The sequence below is a fragment of the Vipera berus genome, assembly GCF_964194415.1.
Source record: "Vipera berus genome assembly, chromosome: 6".
Taxonomy (NCBI): domain Eukaryota; kingdom Metazoa; phylum Chordata; class Lepidosauria; order Squamata; family Viperidae; genus Vipera; species Vipera berus.
Genome location: NC_138208.1, coordinates 71,475,112 through 71,497,255, shown reverse-complemented (window position 1 = coordinate 71,497,255; position 22,144 = coordinate 71,475,112). Strand labels below are relative to the sequence as shown.

At 41.7% G+C, this 22,144-nt stretch overlaps 1 protein-coding gene across 3 annotated transcripts; it reads left to right on the top strand.

Annotated features, from left to right (window-relative positions):
* The first annotated feature begins 1,790 nt into the window (after positions 1-1,790).
* LOC308669509 (protein mono-ADP-ribosyltransferase PARP12-like) lies at positions 1,791-18,673 on the top strand. Of its 3 annotated transcripts, none has more exons than XM_081330243.1 (8): positions 1,791-2,194; positions 5,145-5,282; positions 6,692-6,812; positions 7,690-7,786; positions 9,495-9,576; positions 16,197-16,327; positions 17,027-17,106; positions 18,279-18,673. In XM_081330243.1, exons 2-8 carry the CDS (start codon positions 5,187-5,189, stop codon positions 18,557-18,559), a joined length of 888 nt encoding a protein of 295 aa, XP_081186369.1. In that variant the 5' UTR covers positions 1,791-2,194; positions 5,145-5,186; the 3' UTR covers positions 18,560-18,673. The 3 variants fall into 3 exon arrangements, with proteins under 3 accessions (XP_081186369.1, XP_081186368.1, XP_081186367.1); XM_081330242.1 differs by having other exon boundaries at positions 16,955-17,106; XM_081330241.1 differs by having other exon boundaries at positions 16,955-17,112.
* Positions 18,674-22,144: the final 3,471 nt, after the last annotated feature.

Sequence of the window (22,144 nt, the reverse complement as noted above, 5' to 3'; positions counted from 1 at the left end):
TTGGGCAATACCTAAACACGCAATAGAAAATATAAATGTGGGATTTAAACATGATGTGACTACATATAAGGAAATTTTAAGTTTTGAGAGGAATGTATGGCAATTAAAGTCATATAATATTTTAAAAGAAGAAAAGATTGTACAAACTTGGTTTCAGTATGGGCAATTACAGGCTAGATGGAAAGAGGACCAGAAAACTGGTTTTTCAATGATTGATGAAAATTTGGTAAAGCAAATTAGAGATCAAGGTCAAGCACATATAAAAAGGATATATATTGCATTGATAGAAATTGATTCAGAGACGGAACTTGTTAAAGATTGTATGATAAAGTGGGCTCAGAATTTTTAAGAAGTTATTACAATGGATACCTGGGAAAAGATCTGGGTTAGAAATGTAAAATTTACACAGGCCCAAAATTTAAGAGAGAATTTTTATAAAATGTTTTATAGGTGGCACTTAGATCCAAAAAAATTAGCAAGTATGTATCCGAATTGCCAGCCCAAATGTTGGAGGTGTGGTTGTGAGGATGCAACGTATTTTCATATATGGTGGACTTGTAAAAAGGTTAAAGCTTTTTGGATTAAAATTTGGTGGGACATGCAAAAAATATTTAAGAAAAGGATAAAGTTCTCTCCGCAACTGTTTTTATTGGTTATTATTACAGATACCACCGTTGTAGATACTAAGTTGATGTTGAATTTAATTACGGCAGCGAGACTTTTAGTAGCGCAATATTGGAAGAAGGAAGAACTGCGGACTATAGAAGAATGGACTTTAACAGTTTCTAACTTGGCGGAAATGGCAAAGATCTCAGCGTATTTGAAAGATCAATGGCAACAGAGATACACTGTGGAGTGGAAGAGATGGATTGATTATATTCAGAATAAATATGGGACTAAAAAGTCTCACTTAGCATTTGAATAAGTAGTGGATTTACATGATGTATAACTAGCTTGTAGTTATTTTACTAAGAGTTAAAGTGCGATAGAATTTAATATTTTATTGTTGTTTGCATATTTTAGATTATGTTTGTTTGTATTTTTATACCCTGTATTTAGCTCTGGGAAGTCAGGGTGTGTGTGTGTGGAGGGGAGGGGAGGGTTGGGGAGGGTTGGGGAGAGGGGAGGGGGAGGGGGGTTGTATTCAAAAATGTATTGTAAAACTTTTCAATAAAAAAAAATGTTCCCCAATTTGAGAGTGCATTTGCTATCAAGAGATTGTTAGATGTGGATCACTTTGATTGAAATTGCAGTGGTTTATATCCACTAGTTTTAGGTTGTGGTTATTAGGTACACTGTACCATAAACCAGCTAGCCACCTTTTAGCCTAGCAGATTGTTCAAATACAAGTTCTGTGATTATTCTGAGGTACAGTGTTACTTGTGTACAGAACAAAATAGACAAATGAATAGAACCTGCTCCACTAATTCTAGGAATAATTATAGTTTTGTGACTGTGGAGAGTTTTCTGCCAGTATCCACAAAACTGTCCTCTCCTGTTCTGAATTAATTTCCTGGTTCAGGAGGGAATAAAATAATAATGGAAGTGTGTAACATAAAGGCTGTAAAATGATTTTTTAAAAAGCCTATCCCAGTTGACTGTAATATCTGCGTGAACAATAGTTTTCTATAGGCAGGAACTAGTTCAAGAAAGATCTGGGAAGGGGTTAATAGGTGGACTTTTACCTAGGAGCAGCTGACTTTCCAGTTAATTATCCCGCCCACGAGGTAATCCTGGAGGCTTGTTCTTTGTCCTCACAGCTAAGTTAGAGAGTAGGAGCTCAGAAAAAAGTTCAGACAGAAGTCAAGGCTCCATGAAAAAGAAGAAAAAGAAGTGACATTGGGATTTTGATTACCTGCAATATGAAAGCTTTACTTTAGAATTAGGTGGAAGTGACGTCTGCCATAAAATTTTGGGAATTAGAAACTTTGTAGTGAGATTTTGTTTTGTTTCCTTGTTTTCATTTTGTAGCCTTTTCTGACTGTTTTAAAACTTCCCCTCTGGCATGAATTTGATCAAGCCTTGTATTTTGATGGGCTGGTTGTAATCTTACTAGTATAGTTCGATTGCTGCAAAATTAGTTCACATGAAAAAATGGATATATACTTTTTCCCCCTTGCTGTTTCTACGTGAATATTGTTGCTGGATTTATCTAGAGAATAATAAAAGACAAGAGAAGGAACTCAAAGAAAAGGTAAGTGAATAAATTGGTTCTCTCGAGGGTTGTTTTTTTTTAACAGCAACTGCCCCAGGCCTAGCAAAGGACAGCTGGATGGATATGATGAAGTTGTAACCCATCAATCTGGGAACATTAAATTGAGAAAGGTGTCATTTAAATATGTTCACAGGAAAGCCTCAGGGCAAAATTTAATGTGCTGCTTGCTGAAATTCTTCGAAAGTGTTTATTTGAAATATGCAGTGCTTTTTTTGTAAAAGAAAAAGGTGCCGGAACTCACACATGTCATACAACCCCCCTTGCCTACCCTACAAGGTTCCATCCAAAAAAGGTGCCGGAACTCCGTTCTGAGCATTCTATGACAAAAAAGCCCTGGAAATATGTATTTCCAAGGAATTGGGGCAGTGGTGGGATTCGGCCAGTTCGGAAGAACTGGTAGCTAATTTTTTGTTGCCCAGGCCCAGAATGGACTTCCAGAAGCAACATCCACACAGAAAACCAGTTGTTTACATATTTGAATCCCACCACTGAATTGGGGATAATAACAGAATAACATATCCATTTAATTGGTAATGCATCTTGGCCAAACTAGAGCAACAATAGGAAGGAACTGTATGCATACAAACATGCTTAAATTAGGTCAGTCACAAACCTACTGTCTGAATGTATGCAACATGCTGGCTAGTCTGAGATAGTTTAACATATTGCATGAATCCAGGGCATTGTTCAGTTTATGCTTTATGATATTCAACAGACTCAATAACCAAGTCAAGCATGTTACAATGTTCATAATAAGGAGATGCCCATTGACTGTTGCAATATAGAAATAGATATAGATATGTGGTCATTGGATTTGGTTTTTATATCCAAAAGGAAGGATAATGCATGATCAAGTCCCAGATTTGTTTCTGTACTATATATGAATTTAGGAAGGTATCTAGTACTATAAACCATGGTTCTATCTAGCCGAATCTTATCAAAGCAGGTTTGATTTGGATACTGTGGAATTTCAGACAGTTTAGTAGTATTTTCAATGCTACCCTAGAAAGTAATATCTAAAATGGAGGTCTTTTGAAAGCAAGTGCTTTGCTTTACAACTTTTCTGTTCTGCTCAGATCTACTTCAGATATAGATATTTTCCCTGGTTGCATTCGACAGATCTTTTGTTGTTGTGATAGGATATGACCATCCTGAGCTTGAGTAGGATTTTTCCCCCCCAGGAGAATTAGAGAAGATGGAAGAGATTAGCCCTGCATAAGGGATGGATACTTAACAATTTTGAAAACATTTATTTTATATAAACCATCCCAACATTTTTATATTTCTCATGTCAAAAAACCAAACACAAAAGAAAAAAAGAAAGAAGGCATACTATATTACTTGAGGGTTTTTTTCTTTTTCCCTTTTTTTTAAGATATGAAAAATGTAAAAATGTGATGGCTTGTACGAGAAAAAAGACTTAAATACTTAAGTGTAACTAATTCTGAGAAAATCTTAACCAGTAAGAATGTTTTGAATATTGTGGGGAAAACAAATTTAAATAAGAATGTAAACAGGATTTATGACGAGGCAATCAAGATGATCAATGAAAAGAAGCTTTATACTGATGTGGTTATTACTTCCAGAAGCATGAGAAAAATGTCTATATTTAATGGTCATTTGTTTAAATAAGAACTGTATTAATTTAAGGTTGGCAAAAGAGAATATTATTGGAAGAAGAGGAAATCAAGCAAAGCTATTCTATGGACTATATAATTATAGAAATTAATTGATTGTTTTTTAAACACTAACCCAGACAACATGCTGTTTGCCAAATATTAAGATGTATGTTAAAAATCAATAAAATATATTTTAAAAAAACAATTTTGAATCTAAGACTAGCTAGACCAGGGGTAGGCAACCTCGGCTCTTTTATGACTCATGGACTTCGACTCCCAGAATTCCTGAGTCAGCATAGCTGACTCAGGAATTCTGGGAGTTGAAGTCCATGAGTCATAAAAGAGCCGAGGTTGCCTACCCCTGAGCTAGACTCACACACCATGTTGCAGTTAAACTTGCACTAGCACCAGGAAGATGGAGCTTCAAATGTGCTTTCAGCTACTGAAACCAACTAGGTGACCTTGGACCTCTGAGCCCAACCTACCTTACAGATGACTTGTTCTGTGGGGAAGACTAGAATTCAAGCTCCCGAGGGAAGGCAGAAGAGAAATCCGATGAATAATGAAATACAAGTGTGCTAAGGCAGGAACAAACATACAGTCTTTTCTATAGTGTTGTCAGTGCTAGTCAGTACGTTTGCCATGAGATTTGGGATTAAAGTGGACATTGCGCAATGACTGATGAAGCCACCACTGGATGGTTCCAATGTTGCTATTTTTCTTTTATGGGTCAAGATGGGAGGCCATTCCTAGCGAAAGGAAGTTGGCTGCCAAACACAGACTTGGCTTCTCTGTTGTTTCTTAGGTAGCACTGCAAGCCATATAGTTTGCAAGACAGCCTGGTAGGGAAATGGCTGCCATTATTTATTCACCACATTTCTACACAGCTCATTTCACCTAAGTGACACAGTGTACAGTAAAAATATCTGAAATAAAAGCATAAATAGGAACAAGTTAAAACAATTTTTAAAAGACAGAGTTAAGATATTAAAAGTTAAAACATTAAAAAGGTTGAGAGAAACTCATCATGACCCCAACTATCCCCAAGCTTCCCTATTACTCTTTGACCCACATGCTAATTGGCAAAACCAGGTCTTGGTGCTCTTTCGGAAGGCTAGAAGAATGGGGCCCTGTCTCATCTCGTGGTGGTGGTGGGGGCAAGGTGTTCCACAGGGCAGGGCTGCTACACAGAAGAGCCTAACTGGAGGACAGTGAATGTCTACCTCTTTGTCTCATAGCAAAATGTCAAATTGATTGGTTTCCCTCCTTTGTTTTTACATGCTTGCTGACATGCCTGATTTTTTCCCCAGAAGATGCCTGGTGCCAGAATTCATATCTGACTCTCCTAGCGAATGCCAGCGGTCATGCTGTTTGACTCCATTGTCAGAGTAGAGTTTATCTGGTATTGGCTGGATGAAAATGGCAAGTGGATCGAGTATGGCCAAAAGGTAAACTTTTATCTGCTGATGAATCAGACCAGGGTTGCTGTCGTTGCTGCTTCAAAGAGCTTCAATTTTGCTACACAGATTTATTAGCTGGGTTCACACATGGCAATAAATTATAACGCAAAGCAATTTCTTTGCCTTTGGCTTAGTGTGCTGCACACTTTGTGACTTGAGACACTGTGAGCTCAGCTATTAATATTTATAACAGCTTATTAAATCATGATAAAGCAAACTATTGCTGAATATGATATTTGAACCTTTTCTGCTGCTCTCGGCATCACTGCAGAGCAGCACCTGGGCCCATGAATATTGCTTGTCTCTGCTTTAGAGGATGGATGGTAGAGCTAAATACAGGAAGTCCTCAGCTTACAACAGTTCATTTAGTGACCATTCAAAGTTACAACAGCACTGGAAAAACTGACTTATGACCATTTTCCACACTTATGACCGTTACAGCATCCTGATGGTCACATGGTCAACATTCAGATGCTTGGCAACTGACTTATTTAGGATGGTTGCAGTGTGCAGGGTCATGTGATCCCCTTTTGTAACCTTATAATAATAATAATAATATAAAGTTGGAAGGGACCTTGGAGATCATCTAGTCCAACCCCCTGCTCAGGCAGGAAACCCTATACCATTTCAGGCAAATGGCTGTCCAGTCTCTTCTTAAAAGCCTCCAGTGTTGGAGCATTCACCACCTCTGGAGGCAGGTTGTTCCATTGGTTAATTGTTCTAACTGTCAGGAAGTTTCTCCTTAGTTCTAGGTTGCTTCTCTCCTTGACTAGTTTCCATCCATTGCTTCTTGTCCTGCTTTCAGGTGCTTTGGAGAATAGCTTGACTCCCTCTTCTTTGTGGTAGCCCCTGAGACAACCTTGTGACAAGCAAAGTCAATAGGAGAGCCAGCTTCACTTGTCACATAAGTGTTAAGATTCACTTAACAACCTAGTTACTAACTTAACAGATGCAGTGATTCACTTAACAGCTGTGGCAAGGACGTTTATAAAATGGGCAAAATTCACTTAACAACTGTCTCACTCAGCAACATAAATTTTGGGCTCAATTGTGGTCGTAAATCAAGGACTATCTGTACAGATGGATAGTTTAGGGGTCACAGTTGGGACCAGAAATTCGGTGGTTAAGTGAATTGATCTCAAAGTGAAACCACAACTGTGCTTATGATCATACTTCAGCTTTTCTTTGCTTTATACAGTAGACCTGGAAAAGTTGTAAATGTGAGCACTGGTGATAAAATTAGTTCTTCATCACCATCATAACTGAGAGAGTTGATAAGCAAGGACTACTGTAATATAACATGCTGTTTTGTGATTTGCTCTCCAATGATCAAAATTAAATTATCCATTTCCCTTTCTTTCCTACTTTGGTCTCTGTTTTTCCTTTCTGTTTTTCAGGATTCTGAGCACTGTGTTGCCTCAATATCATCCTCTGAGTTAGAGGTTACTTTCCTAACTGACTACAGAGGAGTTGTATTCTTCCAGGCTGGGACTCAGCTGTATTCATTAAATTTTCAAGGTATTTTTTTTTTAGCAATAATAGCTTGGTATGTGACAATGACTGCTAACTCGGATGCCCATGTGAATATATATCAAAGAAGTCAAAATGGTAGCTGCAACTCACATGATGAGGATTTTTTTTTTCAGGGATGGAACTTTGTTCACACTGTTGAGGCTACCATTTTGATTTTTAAAAACTCCCCATGCAGCCATCCCCAACATTCATTGCTAATATGAATTAGCCTAATTTATTCAAACTATCACATGAAAAAATATATGCAGACAGGCAAAACAATTACCATTTAAGACTACTGAATAGTACTGTGGGCTTAAAAAAACATCCTGAACAAATATCTATTGTTGCCAAAAATAGACATTTTCTTGATAAATCATTAATTTAACAAATTTAATAATTAAATATTTTGTTCATCCAGAGTCCTTGTGGTATAATTTGTCTCTTCTTGATAATATCTTAAATTTAAAGATTAAATTTCCATGAGACTGATCTGATTGAGATTCTGGTATCTTACCTTATTTTTAAATATTACTAAACTCAATATTGCTAATTGTGGAATAGCACAGTGTTTTTTAGGAAGTGAAAAATGGGTGTTCCTCTTGGGTGTTCTTTGGAAGTCTCTTGATTTCCAATGAGAAGGGCTTCCCTCTATTATATTAATAATCAAATGTAAATCTGACCAAGTGCACCAAATATAGTCCCTCAGTAGACATAAAATACCCATTTTTGTGGCTTTTCTGCATAGTCCACATAGCGTTATTGACAACAGCAGTCCAAGAGTAGCAGCCTACAATGCCTTGTATTTAAGTTTAATTGATAAGTGAATTAATTCTTAGCATAGATGAGTTATCTGACAGTGGGTATTGCTTTTTCCTTCAAGAGATGGTTCAGAGAAATGTGTACTACGGAACACAGAGGAAAGTCTGCAGATGGCCCCGACTTGTATTTTTTGGAGGTAGACGCAAAAGTGAGAAGAGGTAATTAGCATTTTTCACAAAATCATTTACAGGTACTCCTCTACTTACAACCACAATTGAGTCCAAAATTTCTGTTGCTAAGTGAGACAGTTGCCCCATTTTGTGACTATAGTTGCCACAGTTGTTCAGTGAATCACTGCAGTTGTTAAGTTACTAACACAACTGTAAAGTGAATCTGACTTCTCAATTGACTTTGCTTGTCAGAAGGTCACAAAAGGTGATTATGACCCCAGGATGTGCAACCATATGAACCAGTTGCCAAGCATCCAAATTTTGATCATGTGATGTAAAAATCCTTCCCCCTTCTCCCAGTTTTGGTTCTGCTACTTTAGTAATTTCACAGTGATGCTAGCCACAGTCCATGTGGCCTTTGGGCAGGCGGTATCATCATATTCCAGACCTCTGTTTAAAACCACATAACATTGTGGGAAGAAAAAATAGCAATTATTTTAATAGGAAAATGAAGAAAGGGATTTCAGCCATTTAAAGCAAAAGGTCGGTGGAAAAGAAATCTTTCTTGCATTAATCCAATGAAACATTTCCAAACAAATAAACGCCAACTGGATTTTTACATTGTGCTAATCAATATATTATTTAAACCAGTGATTCTCAACCTTTTCTTCACCATGATCCCCCTTTAAATTCCTTTTGTGGTTACTGACCATGGCCATGGACCCTCAAGATTTAACTCAAAATTTAAATCGTAACATTTCTTCAAGCTTTTGCGGGGGCCCTGTGATGACATTGCGGCTCCCCTGGGGTCCACGGACTACTGATTTAAATCATGGTCTTGTTGGCCTGATTCACACTCATTTTATCATAAACGTCCAAATCAAACTAGTGGACTCACATCTCATGCTAAGCTAAAAACCTAGTGTGTCAATGCAGTACATAAACCCTAAATGAATGAAGCTCAGTGTTTCTCAGTAATCCTTAGGTGTTATAAGAAATATATTGCTGAAATGCATTTGTAACCTTGTCCTGAGTTGTGCTATAGCTGTGCTTCAGTCCAATTTCTGGGTTATTTTTAAGTAGGGTCCCTAAATACAAAAGATTCCTGCAGTTTGCTGAAACTTGAATCATGTTTATATTCAGCTTCCACTTCCAAGATATGCTTCCCAATGATTTTGTTGGAAGTGTGACTCTCAATCAATTTGACCATAAGGAGCTCTGAGATATAGATACTTCAGGGAATTAAGCCTGTTCTCTGGCTCTCCTCCTGTAAACTGTGGTCAAATGGGTGCTAGGCCTATCCTAATCATGTATTTCTTTAAATACATCTTTTTGTTACAATTATAAAATCTGCTTCATTGCTCATGGCTTGGGCTCAATTCTCAGTCTTGGGACACTGTTATACACAAATATATCCTCTCCATCATTTTACCCCTTTACTAATCCAGGATTTGATGAAATAAAAGTGATGAGATTAGGGATAGCTTTCCAGTTCTAATAGCTTTCAATAACTTGGGAAAGGGCAAATACAGTTGGAAAAATTAGTTTGGGAAACTAACACAGGTTTTCATGACCTGGTATCCTTCAGAGAGTTAGACTGCCATTTTCATCATTTCCAGCACAATGAATATTTTGGCCAAAAACCTGCAGAGATTATCAAATTGGGGAAGTCTGCTCTAAAATAGATAAAATTGGAAATTAAATGAGATTTGTCTACAACAGGAATCCTCTTTGTTTCTTTATTTCCCATTTCCAGCTGGCGTTTTGAATCATCTTTTCCCTTCCACTTGTTTCCTTCAACCTGGGATCAATCAGCCCTTCCTGACATAGGCTATAAGGTATTCTGTTTTATCTGACCATAGCAACAACCTCTGTTTCTGCCCTCATTAAAAAAACACCTTCCATGTGCAGTTGGGGAACTTACTTCCCTTTTTCTTTCTCTACCCACCCCAAACTTGGTACATTCTTCCACTCTACTTCCTGGAACTTTGTCCAAAGTCCATAGGGGCTCAAATGCATTCAGAGTTTGTTGGGGACCAGCATTTCCCTTTGTTCCTGGCCATTTGACCATTGCTGTAATGTTGACAGATGTCATTCTTTACAACATTTCTAGGGAAAGATATTAGCCAAGAAAAATACTGTTTGGTGGTATGGTTGGTTCATAAGCTTCTCTAAAAGCCCTGGTGGCACAGTGGTTAAAGTGCATTACTGCAGGCAAGCTCTGTTCATAGCTTAGAGTTCGATTCCGACAGGACTCAAGGTTGATACAGCCTTCCATCTTTCTGTGGTCAGTGAAATGAGGGCCCAAATTGTTAGGGGCAATATGCAAATAATGCTTCTTCATTGGAAGCTGCCCAGAAAATGTTGTAAGGTGCCATGAGGTAGTATATAAGTCAAATTGCTATTGCTATTCCCTATGCCCCTGTAAGTGCATAGAGATGACACCCATACCTTCTTAATTCTGTCATATGTCATATAAAAGCCACATAGTTTGAAATAGTCCACCATTTCTTCTGAAATTAGGTTTTAAGTAGCTTGAAAGATACTACTGGTTTTTGTGAACATCAGACAGAATTAAATGTGAAATACCTCTCTGGCAAATAGTGATATGTGAATAGTTTTGCTAAGGTTACCCATCATGTCCCTTGGCAATATTCTATTTAAACCTTCATGGTAAAATCTGTACAGAAGAATCTATCAAGCAGGGTACACTCAGCAGCATTAAAAGTAATCTTTGAGTACTGAAATATTGCTGGATGACAATTCTATAATCCTTAACATTTGGGTATGTTAAGAGCTGAAGTCAATATCTGAGAGTCAAAGGTTAGAATAGGATGATTTACAGTAAGTTATTTATTCATGCCTCATGCTAAGCCATGGCTTGTTTCTAATTGTGGTTATTTAGCATGATGACTTTGTTCATATGTAATGCTTAACTGTAAATCAAGGTTGAATAATTTATTAGAGGGATTAAAGTCATAGTAAATGGAACAATGATGTACTGTGATTAAGATTTTTTTATGTACATGGTGAGGCCATAGTATATAAACTAGAGTGGTTATGTAGTGTATGCCTTTAAAGCATACACGGAAATGTCAGCAGAGCAGGGGGCTGGATAGCTCCAGGCTATAACCGCTTTGGCGGGAAAGCCTGAATAGAGCGAGTCGTTGACAGCCCCAGGGCATGGTCAGCTCTGGCGGGAAGCAAGGGTTTAAATCCATTGGCCACCTGCACTGGCGGGAAGCCCAGGTTTAAATCTATTGGTCACCATTCACCTGGGCAGGTATAAAGAGACGCCAGGTAACCCCCTTTGCTCCAGCTTCATTTCTGACTCAATAAAGAAATACTACCCAGCTCAAGTGTCCATCTCTCCGTTCAACCACGCGACATTGCACTGGCGACAAAGGTGGGATCCTGCACCGGACAACGCTAGCCGCGGATGGAATCCAATCGGCAGCCCCGGACCAAGGCGCAGGACGACCGAGACGGCGGAATGGCACAACTGGGTCAGTATCCCCTTTTCAATAGCAACCGCCCAGAGGAGTGGGAAGCCTTCGTGGGGCAGCTCGAGTGCTACCTACAGGCAAACGGGGTGAAAGATGACCGGCAGAGAGCGGCAGCGCTACTCTGCAGCTGTGGCACGGAAACGTACCAGCTGGCGGTCGGTCTCTGCGCACCCGACGTCATCCACTCCATCAGGTACAACGAGTTGCTGGCAAAGCTGACCGAGCACTTCAAGCCCGAGACGTCCGAGATTGCCTGGCGGTATCGTTTCAAGAAGCAGGACCAGCGTCCGGGTGAGTCTGCCAATCAATACATGGCCGCCCTGAGGCAGGCAGCTCGCCTCTGTAATTTTGAGAATCTAGAGATCCGGCTGCGGGATTGGATCGTCTGCGGGTTGAGGGACAGGAAGCTGCACCAGAAAATTTTTGCAAAGCAGAAGCTGACCCTGAGGGATGTCCAAGAGGAATTCCTAGCCTGGGACGCGGCCGAGGAGTCCGACGCGAGGGAAGGCAGATCCATCCACCAGTTGAGCGGGTGCGGCGACGCGGACGGGGCAGAGTTGGAAGTGGACGCCATCCACCGACAACAGCGACCCGTCACCTCCAACCGAGACAATGTGAGGGAGCCAAGACCAGCCGTGGCGGACACGAGATGCCAGGAGTGCAGGCGTGGAGCGAACGGCCCCCGGTATACCCAACTCCACGGCTACAGTGCGAATCGGCCCCAGTCTACCCAGCATTGCGGTTGCGGCCCCCGGTCTACCCAGCACAGCGGCTGCGGACAACCCCGGTCTACCCAGTGTTCCGACTGCGGCACGAACAGCTCCCGGTCTACCCGTTGCGCCAGCTGCAGAGGGCAGCATCCCTGGTCTACCTGCCATTTCAAGTCGGCCAAGTGTCGGGCATGCGGAAAAACCGGGCACATTGCGGCGGTCTGCAGGAGCAGGCAGCGGGATAGCCTGCACGAGGTGGAGGCAGAGTTCCAGTTCGCTACAGGTACCGGGGAGCGGTTGCCACGACTGACAGTCAGCAACACGGCGGGATGGCCGGACGTTCACCTAACAGGGGCCCCTGCGGCGCTAACCCCGAAAATAAAATTGAGGGTGAAGTTGCAAGGGGTCCCCTGCACGATGGAGCTGGACTCAGGGTCAGCCGTGTCCATCATCTCTGCCAGAACGTTTAATGAGATTTGCAAACGGAGAGGCCAACGGGTTCCCTTGAGGCCATCCAGACTGACCCTCTCTGACTTTCAGAATTCACCCATTAGCGTCCGGGGGGAGGCGTTGGTGAGGGCTCAGTACAAAGGGTTCGAGGGGAAATTAAGTGTGCTGGTCGTCGAAGGCCAGCGGACCAGCCTCGTGGGGTTAGGGTGGTTCAACGCGCTGGGCATCGGAATCACGGGGATTCACCAGACGCGGAGCTGCCTTTCCCTTGAAGCTGTCTGCAAGGATTTTGTGGACATGTTCGACGGGCAGCTGGGAAGGTACACAGGTCCCCCAATCTCATTTAAGTTAGACCTCCAGGTGCAACCCATAAGGATGAAGGCTAGGAGGGTTCCGTTTGCGCTAAAGCACAAGATAGAGCGGGAATTGGATAAGCTGGTAGACCAGGGGGTGCTAACGCCAGTCGATGGAGCGGAATGGGAAACCCCCATCGTAACGCCACTCAAGGCAAACGGCGAAATTAGAATTTGCGCTGATTATAAGGGGATAATCAACCAGGCTCTGAGCACTCATTCATACCCGGTTCCTGCAGTAAACAGCATTCTGGTGTCCCTGCAAAGCGGGTCGGTGTTCGCCAAACTGGATCTTGCCCAAGCTTAGCAGCTGCCGGTAGACCCAGGGGCTGCTAGAGCACAAACAATCATCACACACAAGGGGGCGTTCCAGGTAGACCGGTTGCAGTTCGGGGTCAGCGTGGCTCCTGGAATATTCCAGGAGGTGATGGAAAGGACCCTCAAGGGAATACCAGGGGTTTGCCCCTATTTCGATGACGTCCTGATCGCAGCCAGCTTCAAGGATGTACTGGCAGCCCGATTGAACGCAGTACTTGAGAGGTTCAGCGGTGCAGGGTTGAAGCTCAAAAGGGAGAAATGCAAGATTGGGGTAACTGAGACAGAGTTCCTGGGGTTCAGGATTGATGCTCAAGGCATCCACCCATCTGCATCCAAAGTCAGGGCAATCAAAGAAGCCCCTACCCCCAAAAGCAAGTCTGAGTTGCAGGCATTCCTGGGCCTCCTCAATTTTTATCACGCATTCCTGCCACACAAGGCTACGATTGCAGAACCCCTACACAGGTTGCTTGACAAGCAAGCATCCTGGAACTGGACTGACAAACACGCTAACACGCTAATGCATTCAAAACACTGAAGAACCTGTTAGCAGGCAATGCCACAGTCACCCACTTCAGGGAGGACCAGTCAATCTGCCTTGCTTGCGATGCGTCCCCTTATGGGATTGGGGCAGTGCTCAGCCATTTAAGGGAGGATGGAACTCAGGCACCCATCGCCTACTACTCCAGGACCCTGTCAGCTGCAGAGCGGAACTATGCCCAGATAGACAAGGAGGCACTGGGAGTGGTTGCAGGGGTAAAGAAATTTCATGACTACCTTTATGGTAGGGAATTTCAAATTTATACAGACCATAAGCCATTATTAGGGTTATTTACAACAAAGAAGCAGACACCACAGATCCTGTCACCCCGGATGTTACGCTGGTCCATATTCCTGTCCGCATACTCATGCAAACTGGTACACAGGCCGGGCAAAGAGATGGGGCACACCGATGGCCTCAGTAGACTTCCCCTAAGGGACACTGAGCCATACCCAGCACCGGCTGTCCAAATACTGGCAATACAGGAACTGCCAGAATGCCCCCTCAACACAAGGGACATAGCCACAGAGACCCCCAAGGACAAGGTTCTGAGCAGGGTACAATCATGGGTGAGCAGTGGGTGGCAGGACAAATCACCAGGGCAAGAGTTCATTGCTTACTTCTCCAGAAGGCATGAACTGTCCACACACAAGGGATGCCTCTTGTGGGGAAGTAGAGTCATCATCCCCATGAGGCTCAGAGAAAGAGTCCTCCAGTCGTTACACGAAGGCCACCCAGGAATAGTAAGAATGAAGGCCCTGGCAAGGAGCTACCTGTGGTGGCCAGGGTTGGACAAGGAGATAGAAGAACTAGTAGTGGGGTGTTACACATGCCAGAGGACACGGCCAGAACAACCACATGCACCAGTCCACAAGTGGGAGGAAACACACTCACCATGGTCCAGGGTGCATATAGACTATGCAGGCCCATTCCAAGGTCACACATTTCTGGTAGCAGTAGACAGCCATTCTAAATGGCTGGAGGTGATGCCTGTGGGCAACATGACCTCAGCAGGAACCATTCAAGCATTGAGGGGGATGTTTGCTACACATGGTCTGCCTGATGTAATCGTGTCAGATAATGGAACACAATTTACCTCCTCGGATTTCCAGGTGTTCCTGAGGACATTGGGGATTAGGCACGCCACCTCGGCTCCCTTCCACCCTGCCAGTAATGGATTGGCAGAACGATTCGTGCAGACAACAAAGGATGCCCTCAAGCGCATAGTACAGGGAAATTGGAAGCAAAGACTAGCCACATTCCTCCTACACCAACATGCAACACCCTGCACCGCCACAGGCAAAAGTCCAGCGGAACTCAGATGGGGCAGATGCCTCATAACAACATTGGACAGGCTTCACCCAGACAGTGTAGCAGCAGACACCGGGACCCCCAACATCATAACAAGCTTCAACACAGGAGACCCCATCTGGGCTGGGAACTATAGCACAGGTAACCCATGGGTGCCAGGGGAGATATTAGAACAAACAGGACCACATTCCTACAGAGTAAGGGTGGAGGGGGGACTTCTTTGGAAAAGGCACCTGGATCAGCTGAGGAAAAGGGCTCCTGAAAGGGTTATAGAGGACACGCTGGGGGCGGAGGAGGAAGAGCCAACACAAACACAGATGCAGACACCCAGGAGGGTTACCAGAGGGGCACAGTGGCAACCCCACCCCAGGCAGGAGACTGACAGAGAAACCAGGCAGTCACCAGAACCCAGCAGAACACAAAACCCGGGCACCGCAACACACACACACACACACCACAATCCACCACAACATTCACAACAAGGAAGAGAGCCTAGACATAGCACCACACCACCAGGTGAACCAGTCCCAAGAAGATCAAGCAGGCCACACAAGGCTCCAAGCTACTTCGCGGACTATGTGCGTTCTTAGGGGGTGGCAAAGCAACCAAGGAATAACAATTGTAAACTCTTGTATATGTAAATTTTGTGTATAGTGTAAATAAGTGTATATAGTTATGGAGACAGAATGACAGGGGGTAATTCCTCACTATGGGGGAAGGGGTGTAGTGTATGCCTTTAAAGCATACATGGAAATGTCAGCACAGCAGGGGGCTGGACAGCTCCAGGCTATAACCGCTTTGGCGGGAAAGCCTGAATAGAGCGAGTCGTTGACAGCCCCAGGGCATGGTCAGCTCTGGCGGGAAGCCAGGGTTTAAATCCATTGGCCACCTGCACTGGCGGGAAGCCCAGGTTTAAATCTATTGGTCACCATTCACCTGGGCAGGTATAAAGAGACGCCAGGTAACCCCTTTGCTCCAGCTTCATTTCTGACTCAATAAAGAAATACTACCCAGCTCAAGTGTCCATCTCTCCGTTCAACCGCGCGACATTGCAGGTTAGGTTCGTTCATTGTGAAAAAGATGTTACAAGTACTTCGTCCAACGTGTAAACCCAACTCTAATTATTTTAAAGAAACTTATTCTTCTCTTAATTTATTTCATCTGCATGGATTATGTTATGAGTCCCTATTTTGATATAGAAAGAATGAAAACTTTTGATAGATCAAAAGCAACTAAAAAATTCGTTCACAATAGCTCTGATCTTGTTCACAGCTGGTAGAGATCTCTAATTCTTCAGAAGAATATCATGAAATCAAGATGCTTTTTGAGAAGACAATGCAAGATTACATTATACATAGACTTCAAAGAATTCAGAATCCTTCTCTCTGGCAAGTCTTTCAGTGGTTTGTACTAGATTTTAATTTTCTTCCTGGAGAGACAAAATCATGATAAAATAATTGGATTCAGTATCTGGAACTTATGTTGTCTATTGAGTATTAGTACAGTTGTGAATGTATATTTTGTAATCATGTATCATGTTTATCTGGCTATGAATAGGCTGTGGCCTATAAACAAAATGTAGAAAGGACCCTGGTTATTATTTAAATCACTTTTCTAATCTGTGCCCTAAGTTCTTGAGACTGCATCTTGCAGAATTTATTTTAGTTGCACAGACTCATAATTCTGGGAATTGTCATCTTTAGTATCCCTAAGAAATCTGGAAGCATCAGCTGTAAATTTTGATCTACTCCCATTTTGACTTAGATCATTGTTGCTATACTGCAACTCTGCAGAATTCTAGCACAGATTCAATATGCTAGAGATTGAATTACATCATTTATGTATATCATAGCTTAAGAGATCAGGGAAAAATTAATTTAATACTTTCTTTGGAAAAGCTACATTAAATTGGGATAATAAATGCGTAAAGTGTTCTTAGATCCTTTTGCTGTATGTCTTCCAAGTTGGAAGAGAGAAGTGATTTAAATTCTTTTTGACATCAAGCATAACTTGAAGTAGTATGTTTCTAGGCAAAAAGAGCAGATGAAGAAGTTGAATAGAGGAAAGGAAATTGACGAACGGCTCTTGTTTCATGGCACTAGCACATCTCACCTGTATGACATCTGTGGGCAAAACTTTGACTGGAGAATTTGTGGCACGCATGGAACACTATATGGAAAAGGTACTGGTGAGTTGGGAAGAAGTAGTGCATTCTGGAAGAGCTAAGTATTTCCTACCTTGACAGCTAGAAGTCACATAATTTGCAAGATTGGAAGATATCTGAGTTTCAGCATCTTCAAGTATTGTTTTTCTATCCATTTCCCCAAGTTTATGCATTTGTGTCCTGACTTTTATCTGAGAGCTGAAATCTGAGTACGTGGGAAGCCTCCTCTAATTTTATTCCCACAATAATCCTGTTCAGCTGAAAGGTAGTTGCTGGACCTAAATCACTGAAAAAAACCTCTTAGTCCAGTGGAGGTTTGAACTTGGGCCTCTGCTGTCCAAGTCCTTAACCATTACACAACTACACTGGCTTTCAATTACTTGGCATATCATGCTATTGGACAAGTTCAGGTGAGAGACATACAGTTGCAGTTTTGAATGCTGTGGTTCAGTGTGCCACCTAATCATTTCCCATATCTATGCACATTCAGACTGTCCCTCTGACACACACTGAACCTACTGATCCATTCCTATTGTATAAAAATGGTGTTATTTGGACTACATAAGCAGAGGTCTTTGGAACACTGGAAGTAAAAGGTAGCCATCAGAAACATGGGCAAATGTGTTATTATAACAGGGCTGGGAAACTGTTGCTGAATCTGAGTATCCAGTGGTCCCAGCCACCACAGCCAAAGGGATATTAAGAGTTGTAGTTTAGTAATATTTAAAACCTGAAACAGGGACGCGGTGACTCAGTGGGTTAGGACGCTGAGCTTGTCGATCAGAAGGTCGGCAGTTTGGCGGGTCGAATCCCGAGTGCCGCGTAACAGAGTGAGCGCCTGTTACTCGTCCCAGCTTCTGCCAACCTAGCAGTTTGAAAGCATGTAAAAATGCAAGTAGAAAAATAGGGACCACTACGGTGGGAAGGTAACAGCGTTCTGTGCGCCTTTGGCGTCTAGTCATGCCGGCCACATGACCACGGAGACGTCCTCGGACAAGCGCTGGCTCTTCGGCTTTGAAACGGAGATGAGCACCGGCCTCTAGAGTTGGAAACGACTAGCACGCATGTGCGGGGGAACCTTTACCTTTACCTTAAAACCTGAAACAATATATAGCAAATTTATTTTGAAAGTTTTTTTTCTTTTTTTCTTTACAGAGGATTTGATTTTTTTAAAATGTGTTTTCTTGTAGGAAGCTATTTTGCCAGAGATGCCTGTTACTCCCACGCATACTGCAAGTCAAAAAGACAAACAAAGACCATGTTTGTAGCTAGAGTTCTGGTTGGAGACTATGTCCAAGGAAAAGCTTCTTATGTCCGCCCTCCTCCTAAATCTAACCAATCAAATGGCTTCTATGATAGCTGTGTGGACGATGTTCTGAATCCTTCTATTTTTGTCATCTTTGAGAAGTATCAGATTTATCCAGCCTATATTATTGAGTATGAGGAACTATCCCATTGTGCGATCTTGTAAAGGCAGCAATTCTTTGGTTGTTGTTTTTTCATGGCCTTTCATTTTTTTATATGTATACATAAATTTAAAATATTTCTTATTTAAAAGATGTCTGTGATTCTTTATTCCCATCTCTTGGAGGTAAAAGAAAGAAGGCAAACCCTCTTTTGAATACTTTGCTCACTGATTTTATTATCACTGGAAACATTTATTATGACATAATAACAAGTGAAACGGGCTTCTTGTTTTCATAAAACCTTCATAAGCATGTGAAGTGTGTATATACTGATGGGGTTGTGTGCACAAACAAACATTTTTTTTTACTGTACTGGTCACTTTACAAGGGGAGGTGGAGAAGTTAAAGCCTCCCTTTTTGAGAAAACCTAAGGGACTGACATTAGGAGTCAAGCGGGAGGTGTCTCCCTGCCATAATTAAACATGGCATGATAAAAGGGTTTGATACACAAGTTAGAGACTGCACAAAATATTGCATATATCAGTCTTGGTGTTTCTCAACTTTACAACTTTAAGCTTTGTGGGCTTCCAGAATTCCTCAGCTAGCATGCTGCCTGGGGAATTCTGGAACTCCACACAGCTTAAATTTGTCAAAGTTGAGAAACACTGTTTTAATTGCTGTGTTACTAGTCATTTATCTACCGTCCTGCAGGAGTCTAAATCGAATTTCCTTTCTTCTTACTTTCTTTTGCCAAGTTGTCTCTTAATGTTTCAGGTAAGTGCAGAGAAAACTCATTATTGTGGATCAAGCTGATGTATTGTGATTAATCCCTTGTTATCACTATTAACAACTCTTTCCAGATAGCAGAACTCATGGAAACACCTTTCATCATCTAGAAATATCTTTATTTGCATGTAGAGTAGATTACAGCAGATGAGGTGCGTTAAGATGATATTTGGCCAGTATTCCCAAGGTCAGAAGACAGTAATTACTCACAATGTCTGCACGTGTGTCTGCCAGTATGTAGGAGCACATGTATGTCTCCCAGTTATGGAGGAAGAGAGTCTCCAGGGAGGAAGAAGAGGAAGTCCATCCCAGAAAAGGGAAGGGAAGAGGAAATACATCATAGGGTAGGAGGGGGTCTGGCTGCCCACATTGTAATTTCCCCAAAACAGCCACGTGGTGGCAGCACACTCATTCTTTATCAGATTATTTTCTGAGAGGTGAGGGATATCATCCTTGTCATGAATGGCATACCAGTAACTCACACTTGATTTTTTTAAATGCCACCCCCCATTCCTCCAGTCTTGGTTTCTTGACCATTGGTCAAGTTCCCAGTGGCCAATGCCACTGGGAACTGATTGAAAATCAAAGCTTTAGAGGACAATTTTGGAAGCTCAATATAGAATTGAGAAACTGGAACACTCACTCCACCTTAACTTTCTACTTTTTTTTAGTTACCAACCCATTGCAATGCATATAGTTCTGCCACATATTACCAGCTTTCAGGTGGTAAATTGGAAAATTGCCCCCAGACAATTTATATTTTCATCATCACCTTCTTAGCTGTAGTGCAGCATATAACCATTAAATAAAGGAGGGGAAGGATATTTCTGACAATTCACTAGAGAGCTGATGGGACTCTCAAGCCATGTTGCTAAAGCTAAGCAAAGATCTGAGCGGAGATCAGTTTATGGATGGGAACAGGTCTACCTTCTTCAAGCTCATTGCTTGAAAGGCAAGATGTAAACCAGGAATGGGCACATTTGAAACTTTCCTAAAATGCTCACTAAAAAGGCTTGCATAGTTATTAGAATACTGTTACTTTAGGCCTTCTAAACATCAAATATCCATTTATCAGCAAAAATATCCCATTATTTCCGGACATCAAGAGGCTACTTACTACCCATGCCAAATAAAGCCCAGAGCTGCAAATATACAAGTTGTATTTTCTAAGGATGTCAATAGAGCAAATAAAGATGATTCCAGAAACTGATCCTTTGAAACATTGCAGCTTCCTATATGGTTTTCTTTTAATTAAAAGAACCTAGAAAAGAAGTGGGACAGGGAATTCTATACCAAGAGAGATGTTTCAGCAGCCTTCCCCAAACTTTTATGTTCTCCAGATGCATGGACATCAATTTACAGAAGGTTTGGTTACAGTAGGCATTGACAAAATTAAAATGGGGTAATGCAGAGCCTTCCCTGCATATGTAGCAACTGTCTTACACAATAGGGCGATGCAGATTTTTGGAGTCCTTTACTTTGACAATGGCTCAAAGCTGCTTCAGAAAACAATGCTATCCCCTCACTTCTAAGAGCCAAGCCAAACAGCTGCATTGTTCCCCTTTGCATCTTTTCTGAGATCTTCTCTGATAATCCCAAGAGCTGAAAGGAAATTTTGCAATGTATTAGTCGAATTTGTTGTTATTTGCGAAGTCGTGTCTGACCCATCACGACCCCATGGACAACGTTCCTCCAGGCCTTCCTGTCCTCTACCATCTTCTGGAGTCCATTTAAGCTCATGCCTACTGCTTCAGTGAGTCCATCCAGCCACTTCATTCTCTGTTGTCCCCTACTTCTCTTGCCCTCCATCTTTCCCAGCATTAGGCTCTTCTCCAGTGAGTCCAATAGTAACCCCCAATCCAAAGAAAGCTGTGGAAATTAGCTGTGACTTAGGTTGACTTTCTTTACAGTATATTTGCAGGAGGCTCAATTTTGAACAATAGAATTATACAAGTAAAAAGTATTTGTTTTATAATATATGGACTTCTGTCAATAGAACTACTATATTTGAAAAGATCTACTTTTTGGCTAAGGCTTTAAAATACCACCATTTATTCTAAACTGTAAACTCAGCAAGTAAGTTCTAAGTTTTCATGTCTGGATATGTGAATTTTAAATTTTACAGATGACTTTATGGAATACTTGCAAATGAGAAAACTGGTTTGTTCTGTACTACTAGACAGAAGAATAAATCTTCAAACAGCAGTATGTCAAACACATATTTAATTTCATTAAAAAACCCTTCTGCTTCTTTATCTATTAATCAATCTACAATATGCTATGTTAGACCTGTCCTACTTATCCACATTTGCCCTTTACTAGGGCAGAAAAACGTGTTTGCCTTTGAATTTGAATGGATTTGTTGCAATTCTGAAACAAGGCCAGGATTTTTTTTAAAAAAGTTACATTCTCTGAAACTCTACCTCTTTGAATCCCTTCTCTAAATTGTCGCCAAATTGTAAGTGCTAGATGTATGTGTTAGATATGGAGGTTGTAACTGTAATCTAATTTAAATATTACATTTACATGTTTCACTTATTTTTTTTATAGTATGGAACTGATTTAAACCTCAAATCCCTTGGGCTGTGCATTAGATTACACCACATCTCTTCTTCAGAATACAGAGTTGGCAGTTGGAAGTCCAACCCCCAGCTTAGGCAGAAAACACTATACATTTCAGACAAATGTTTGTCCAATTTCTTCTTAAAAACTTCCAGTGTTGGAGCATTCACAACTTCTGGAGGCAGGTTGTTCCACTGGTTAATTGTTCTGTCAGGAAATTCCTCCTTAGTTCTAGGTCGGTTCTCTCCATGGTAAGTTTCCATCCATTGCTTCTTGTCCTGCCTTCAGGTGTTTTGGAGAAT